Source organism: Acanthaster planci, linkage group LG05 (assembly GCF_054643075.1).
Source record: "Acanthaster planci isolate LZ-2023a linkage group LG05, COTS_SCS, whole genome shotgun sequence".
Classification (NCBI taxonomy): domain Eukaryota; kingdom Metazoa; phylum Echinodermata; class Asteroidea; order Valvatida; family Acanthasteridae; genus Acanthaster; species Acanthaster planci.
In genome coordinates, this window is record NC_141781.1 from 14,005,773 (window position 1) to 14,014,475 (window position 8,703).

The 8,703-nt window shown below is 42.6% G+C and overlaps 1 protein-coding gene across 1 annotated transcript; it reads right to left on the reverse strand.

The window, feature by feature from the left end:
• Window positions 1-7,470: 7,470 nt before the first annotated feature.
• On the reverse strand, window positions 7,471-8,358 carry LOC147799093 (uncharacterized). Its single transcript, XM_087136797.1, has 2 exons — window positions 8,131-8,358; window positions 7,471-7,899 (listed from the first exon to the last, which is right to left on the reverse strand). The coding sequence occupies exons 1-2, from the start codon at window positions 8,356-8,358 to the stop codon at window positions 7,471-7,473; spliced, it is 657 nt and encodes a 218-aa protein (XP_086992923.1).
• Window positions 8,359-8,703: the final 345 nt, after the last annotated feature.

Genomic DNA, 8,703 nt, shown 5'->3' on the forward strand with positions numbered 1-8,703 from the left:
CCCCAAAATGGGGAGATTGTGTAAATCGTTGCCAGGATCAACTCCCTGGGTCTTTGAGCTTTCATATGAGAGCAGAAGGGCTAAAAACTACGGTTTAAAAATGGTCCTAAGTGCCCGAGAAAGTTGAGGGTTGCCACTTGGAAAATGGCTGCAATCGGACTTCGGAAAAATCACTTTTTGGGGGGGTAATTTTGTTTTGTGGGAATAATTAAAAATGTAATTGGTTAACCCACAAAAAATTGAAAAGAAATTGAAAGATAAGTGACCAGACAAGAATTTCATTTGTGTTTCACAAATCTCAGAGATGTTGGTGTGCATGCTATTGGGCCCTGAACGGTGCTGATTTTACACTGTTTTCAATGGGGCTTGAATTAGTGGACTGGACCCATAAAAAACAGCACTGAAACAAGATGGCTCCATCACGTTTTGCATCTGACAGATTTTTATTTGTCCATCCTGCCGAAGTTTATTAAACGGTTAGAGCTCATTATTCTCAGAATTCTCATATTAAATTAAAGAATTGGATTTAGTAATTACTGGGTTATTTATAGTCTTGTATAAGATGAAACTCACTCATTTAGGCCATGCTGTTACATCGGTGGAATACTTTATTGTAAATGGTAAATAATACAGATACGCACATGGGGGCCTACATATTGGAGCTATAGTCAAAATTATGGGGTTTCGTATTGTTTAACTTAAATATTGGGCATCATACTCTTTTTAGGGGAACTTGGATACATGTATTAGTGTGACTTAGATACACCTAAGTGCAAGTTATAATTGAGGTCGAAGTAAACATTGGGTGCATGTATATTTACGTATGTAATGTATGTTCAAAGTGGGCACACATAGGGCCTACATGTATTATTATCACCTAGACGTCGGATGTACTGTACTCTTGATTTATTTTTTATATGTTTGATTTTAATTTTATTTTAGTCAATCTGTGCCTGTGCATCAAGCTGTATACATGAACAAGAAGAGAAGCATTACACATCTGGATCTGAAGTGCACACTGTACATGTACAGCATTGCGTGTGTATCCTTTGGCAGATCCAATTGCAATAAGCATATTATAGCAGCCTTTACTCACAAGTATTTTCAGTGACTAAATTTTGGGTAAATAATTTATGCAGACAAACCCCTTGAATCTAGTCACGTCCCCCTGGAAGGAATGGACGCCAGAGCAAAACGGCCTCAGAAAAGTCGAAATTACTAAATAACCACACTTTTCAATTTAATTTATCAAAAAAGGATGCAAGTAACTTTCATACGCCAAAGAAGAGTGGAAGGTGCACAATTCATAAGGTGCATCCGGAAAAAAAATCACTGCATGAACCTTTTAAGAAAATATTATTTTCCAAAATTTCTCAAATTCACTTCAATAGCAAGACTACAGATGTGCCAAAAGCCCCTCACCAAAAAATGCAGTGTCGTTTTTGGCTTTTGCTTGCCCTCACGCCGTGGCAAAGAGGTACAACTAGCCTATCCGTATGACTTTGTTTTGTTGAGCATTTGGATCAGCACCTCTGCGTACGAATGACACGTGTGCACTGAACATACATAATAGATTAGAACAGCAAATAATTTGCCTTTTTCAACACTCTGTGGGAATAGACTTTCACTAATAAATTCATAATCATAAACGTGTGCTCACAAATGGCCTTGACGGCAAGTAGTGTAAGCGGGCCATTGAAAATGTACAAGGGTGCGATTTTGATGATCATTTTATCTCAGATTTTCTAGCTTTAGTCATTTTTTTCTTCAGAATATCCCATTAATTCGTTTTTATTATTAGTTTCTAATCTGAGCTGGACTTTTTGTGCTCTGTAAAAAGACCGTATGATCGTGATTTTTCCTATGCGCACAAGACCACTGTTTCTTAGCATGGCTCCCTTCCATCATAAGTAGTAATTACATCGTCAGTGTTCTGGAGCCAATCTGTGCATTTGTAAACTCGTAGCGTATGTTTAATGTAGTAGGCTTGTACATGTTTTGTACATGTACGCACATAGCTTACCATTGCCATTGAACCTCGTCATAGCCGTAACCAAAACAAATGTTACCCAGTTGTTGAGCTTGGGGTTGAACGACAAGACAAAGTTCAGATTTCCCAATAAGAAAGGGATGTGGGGGACTTTGAATTTGGGGACCCCAAGGTTTTGTCATTTTAATCTGTGCAAAGCTGGTCATTCCCCCTCCAAAAAGGGTAAGGATGTCTGAACTGCGCTGACCATATTTTTTGGAAATTTTATATTGTAAATTGTAAGAAAAGGTTACTTTCTTACTGATAAACCAGCCGTGCAAATTTGATTCCACCATTTGTCATGTGTTGAAACACTCACAGTTTCCCCTCATAATTTCCCTCCAGACTTAAAACCCTACCCTCTTTTCACATCAACCTTAACGTTAGAGATATTGAGCATGATGTCATAGTCATCTACCTAGAGGAATCCAAACGTTAAAATGTAGGTCTAACTTCTGTTATAGGAAGAGGGTCCCCAAATTCAGTCCCCGGGATCTGGTTGTTCAGATTTCCCAAGTCACTACAAGTGCAGAAAGCAGCGAAGCTATGTATTTTCTTGTACGTTGATCATCATTACGCTACGTGTTTACAAATGCACAGGTTGGCTCCAAGAACACTGACGATGTAATTTATACTACTTAATGGAAGGGTGCCATACTAAGAAACGGGGGTCTCGTGCACACAGGAAAAAATCACTATTACAAAGTCTCTTTGAGCACTAAAAATCCTTCTTATATTAGAAACTAATTGAAAAAAAACGGTTTAATGGGATTTTCTGAAGAAAAAATGAACAAAGCCAGAAAACCTAAGGGAAAATGATCATCAAAGTCGCACCCCTGTATCTTTTAAATGGCCCGCTCACACTTCTTGCCGACAAGGCCTTTTGTGTGCATAAGTGCATAATTAGGAATGTATTAGTGAAGAGGTCTATGAGCAAACACCAGCCATACAACAGCACTCTCACTGCAAATCAGCAATTCACTTCCTGAAATATCTAGAATAAAGATAAATACATTAAATATTTTGGCCTTTATACAAAGGTCTTTGGGGTTCCGGACTATATATCTTTAAAAAATCTTTTAAAGGTACAAAGTAATCAGAAAGACATTACATCTAAAAAAAATTGGCAAATGTTTTTGTCAACAGAGACAAATAAGTGGGAAAATGAAAGAAGAAGCCAAGAGCAAATATCCGGGAATGGAAATTTGCTGTAGGAATCATTGTCACTAATTGGAAAAATCATTCCAACGCTCTGGCTTTTTTATAGACGGGTGCTGAATTCATTAGCAAAACGGGACGAGACATGAAAATGTGATACATACTGCTCAGACATCCTACAAAAATGAATGTCATTTCCTTATAACTAAACCACCAAAACACTGTCTCCTTTCACAATTGTATAGACACCGGAAATTCACAGAGTAGAAAACTCGAGCGGTAAGAGTTTATGTCCTCACACATACACCCCCACTCAAAAACGAGACATTATTAGCCAACGTGAGACTTCTGCCGCGCTGGGATGAAACTACGAGCCTGTGGGATAGGCCAGTTACATATTTGGTCACAGGTTGACAATCACTGCAGGGAAACTCTGCCGTCCGATAGGATATAAGGCAGCACGCTGACATCGGTGGTCACGGGAAGCATATAGGGAGACTTAGTTTTCCATATTGTCCAGAACTGCTACGCCAAACAAGTGCCTTTTATTTTTCAAACGCGTCCGTCGTGAATTCCATCATGGTTGTGGCTAACGCGAGACGTGCTGATACTTGGGCAACACTGTGCGTTTGTATTATTTTGACCCTTTTCGGGGTTCACTCTCAACCCTTTGTAGACAGAGGGCCGCAAGATACTATTGTTCGTCAAGGGGCAAGTGTCAACTTCACCTGTGACCTAAGAAATATTGAAGGTTACACTATCTACTGGCACCACCAGCCACAAGTGGGCAGTGTCCCATACCTTACTGTGAACAGAGAGTTATATACCGGTACCGTCTCTCCTCCACCTGCTCAGCTACAACGACGTCTATCAATCACTGGTGATGAGAGCAGGGGAGAGTTTACTTTACGGATATCAGATGTAAGAAAAATTGACGATGGGGTGTATTCTTGCCTTTATGGTTATACTAATATTCCAGTGAAGACCGCTTCCTCTGCTGAGCTAACCGTTCTCGTACCACCATCCTCATTGTCTCCATGGTGTAGTGCACAACCTGTGTCAACGGCTGATGATAATACCATAAACCTCTACTGTAACTCTCAAGGCGGAGAACCTCCTCCAAATATTACATATTTCAGGGAAACTGAGCAGATAGCTGGTCCCGGAATTCGGTCAATTCAACATACGTACCACTTAAGAGAACAGGACAATGGTGTGACTTTCACTTGCATCTTGACCACACCTGCCTTGGATGAGCCAAGTACTTGCTCCGTGATGCCACTGAGAATCTTGCCGAATGCCACCATCCTACCTGCAGTATCCGAGGTTGAGAACAGGACCTCAAGATCGTTTGAATGTCATGGAGAGGGCGTGCCTAACATTGCCACATACAGGTGGAGGGTGACTTATGCCGATACTGGAGACATCCTACTTGAAAACAACTACAGCGTATCTGAAAATGGCCAATCTTTGAAGATAACGGTGACGCAGAATCTGGAATTGCTCTGCGTAGTTAGTGTGCAATCTGGACTGTCTGGTCACGCCACCGCGCTGGTTAATGTTACCAAGCTAGTAACTACAACTGTGGCAGGGGGGCTGAGAAAAACTGCCAGCCCCGACCCCGAGGACGAAGCCTCGGCGTCGCTGATTATGCCCATCGCTGTCGTGGTCGTGGTCATAGCATCACTAATGTTGATCGTCTTCTGCTTCTTGTGGAGAAGAAAAACGAGACGGGCAATCGACCCTAAGATTGAATACAACATGCGTGATATTCGAGGTGAACGTGAAGAACTGAACGCGTCAGAGAAGGGCCTGACAACGGTCGCTGGACAACCACAGGAGGCCAACAAACAATGTACGAACTGTGCAGGAGATATTCCAGACAAGCAAGCCGAGGCCAACAGCACAAACGACGTGACGAGGGCCCACCACGATGTTCCGCTGCACGCCCAACCGAACAAACTCGAAAATGCCAAAATCAAGAGCGAGGACTCCCCACAAAGCCGAGAGTACAGTGCCGTGGCGGCGGACGAGCCGGTGGGTACAGAGACCGACTTTGGCCTGGTATACGCTGATCTAGATCTCGAGACTCCGGGCACACCTACCGACAAGACAGGGCCCGTTCCAGCATCAGAACAGACTGTCTATGCCATGATCCGCACGTGAATAACGAAAGTGCTTACATTTGGAAATACGTTTTTTTTTAAAGGTATACTGATATATTTTCTAAATGTACGCAGTTGAAATGAAACTGCGACGAACCTAAATCATGTAGAAATATCATTTATTCAATCTATTATAAGAGGAAAATATTATTTTTATTTCCGATTTCACGAGAGAGCTCAATTAGTATTTATAATATGACATTTTCTTTCTTCCTTCTTTAGTTTCAACATAAATGTCGAGAACCTTTTTTTCAAAATAAAATTAGATTTTCTGTTTGTAGCTACTTGTTTTAAAAAACCTACCGTTCAAAAATCCCTAAAATAGGCCTACCGGCAGCTAGTCAGCTCAGTTATATTTTCCCAATAAATGTATTCGTCGTTTGCGCAAAGTGAAAAGATGATCTATACATTTGAGATTTTTGTTTTTGAGAATTTCTGCGAAATCAATATTAATGCGATTACTTGCGTGAATTGTAAAAGCGATAATTACGCATTTATAAACAATTTAGCATTACTGAGGAACTAAGAATCACACAGACCTCAATGTTGTTCCATTCGTGTTCTCAGAAGTTGTACTTGCCTGCTTCACTTTATAGAAGTGACACACCCAAAACTAAGGCCAAAAACTGAAGATTTCAAATTTAATTGCTATAGTTTTCTCCTATTATCAAAGGAATACAGACATAACAACTGTTTAGTGTTGAGTGAAAAAGGGGAACCGTATATGTAAATTCGCATTGTTAAGTTTTATAACGGCACAATGTGTAGATATTTGTAGGCGTCAGTCTTTTCTAACCGGTTGCATTAACTTTTATTACGTATTATTTTGATACAGCGCTGTGTACGTAGCTTTCCTATAGCAACGGAGTGAAAATAATGATTATTAACTATACTCCATTTAGATTTACCAGCAGAATCACATCGGTTCATACTGTGTAAAGTGACAAGTTACTTTTGAGCCATTCCAGTCAAGGAGCCGGACTGAGATGTGTTGGCCTTTTTTTTTTTTTTTTTGAACAGTGATTTAATGCAAGTACCACTTGGGAGAACGTTTATTGGATGTGCATAATGTCATTAGGTCCACAGTTAATGGCTGTTTTACGCGAGATAACGCATAGATAATCAACCGCATGCATAGGCCTATACGTATTGCCATATCATGCCAAGAATAAACGGTATACACAACGCGATCTCTGTGAAGTAGTTGTAATTTCATTTTCTGGAACTCCCAAGCCATTGAAAACATTAATCTGCTAGCTGTCGTCTGTATGTTTAAATGAAAGTGTTATTGCTGTGATGCCTTACCCTTGTCATTAAGAATATCATTGTTTGCAATGTCTTGCGACAACAGAAAAGCCGGCCGGAAATTATACCGAAAAGACCATATAAGGAAAAACCACAGACCAACATGTAGGCTACAGGACGTTTTCCATGATTTCGCATTTCTGGAGTCTAAAAATAGAGAGTGTCTGTTCCACTTATTGAGGAAGTACGACTCAAAAAAACAATTCAGCGGGTCCTATATAGAGAAAGAATAGTGCCAAACGAAGTATGCGCTATGTATTCGCAGAGTGAAGAGTAAGTCCTAATCCCTACATTGTGCACTAAAAAGCTACACTTTGTAACAGACGTGCAGATAAACCGCAGCAACGCCTCTTTTGAATATCTGAAATATATATCAATATAATAATATAAATAATTTCCGTAGCCTTAAGTTTTTGCCTCTGACGCGGGTTCACACAGGCGGTTATGAAAGGGCCTGCAGGTGCATACTGTCCCTTTTCAATTTATATCGCACTGCCACCAATTAATATTACATCTAAATCACACTGATTCTGACAATTCAGCTGTACACGTACAGGCCGTCGTTATCATCATGGATTGGCTTCGCGAACGAAGATTTATGAAGGTTGTCCACGTCGTCTGCAGGCACGCTCATGACTCGCGAGTCCGATGCGGGAAAGACAGGTCCGTGAGCAGTGTCCACAGGTGAAGGTAACGTCCAGTGTAGTGTCAGAGGCGGCTCAGACCTTCCTTCTGCGTCCCTTGTCTTTTTGCGCGTCTCTTCTGTCTTCCTCAAAGTCGGTGACCGCTTTGGAGATCATGTGGCGCCAGGCATCACGCAGCCAGGTCTGACCAGCCCTGGTGGTCAACATGACATGCGGTGAGGGACTTTTTGAGGCAGTCTTTGAAGCATTTCTTCGGGGCTCCTCTCTCACGGTGGCCAGTGGAGAGTTCGCCGTACAGAGTAATCTTTGGTAGGCGATGTTCCTTCATTCTGGAGACATGCCCTGTCCATCGGAGGTGGTACTTCAGTAGCATGGCTTCAATACTGGGGATCTCGGCCTGCTCCAGAACTTCAACGTTTGCAATGAAGCCACTCCAGTGAATGTTGAGGACGGTGCGGAGACAGCGCTGGTGGAAGCGCTCAAGGAGACGGATGTGACTGCGGTAGTTGACCCAGGTCTCCAAGCCGGAGAGGAGAGTGGTAAGAACCACGGCCCTGTAGACGCTGATCTTTGTCTCGTTCCTCAGGTTTTTGTTGTTCTAAACACGTTGGTACAATCTGCCAAAGGAGCTATTTGCCTTTGAGAGTCTGTTGTCAATTTCTTGGTCGATCTTTGCATCGGATGAAATGATGCAACCCAGGTAGGCGAGCTGCTGTGTTGCGTTCAGTTCAGTATCGTCAGTGGTGATATTGGGTGGGCGATATTCTTCTGGGGGGGGGCAGGCTGGTGAAGAACCTCCGTTTTCTTGGGGCTAACCTCGAGGCCAAACAGCCGCGAGGCGTCCGCAAAGCAGGACATGATGCGCAACAGAGCTCTCAGTGTGGGCGACGAGGGCAGCGTCGTCTGCGAAAAGAAGGTCCCGGATCAGCCTCTCCAGGGTCTTTGTGTGAGCTTGGAGGCCACCGTTGAGTCTTATCGGACCGCGCAGGTTCTCGTGCAGCTGGATAACCATCTGTAGAAACTTGAGGGACAGCCAAGTCGTTCCAGGATGAGCCATAGTCCTCTCCTGCTCACTGTGTCGAATACTTTCGTAAGGTCGACAAAAGTAGTATAGAGTCCCTTGTTTTGTTCTCAGCACTTCTTCTTCTTCTCCTATTTTCATGATTGTTCGACTGCTCTGAAGATGTCTGGTGACCGCGGCTAGCCAACTGGGTATAGTGGAGACCAGCTTCGTTTGGGCGAACCTTTTCTACCGCCCCTCTCCATGTGGAGCAGGCAGTGCTCTCCCTAAATAGGGCTGCCTGGTCGCTCAGGATATGTAGGATCGAGACTATAGCTTCCAGTGACATCTTCCACCTGCCGCTTTTGACCCTTTCCCATCGCTGCAGGGCTTTTAGGATGG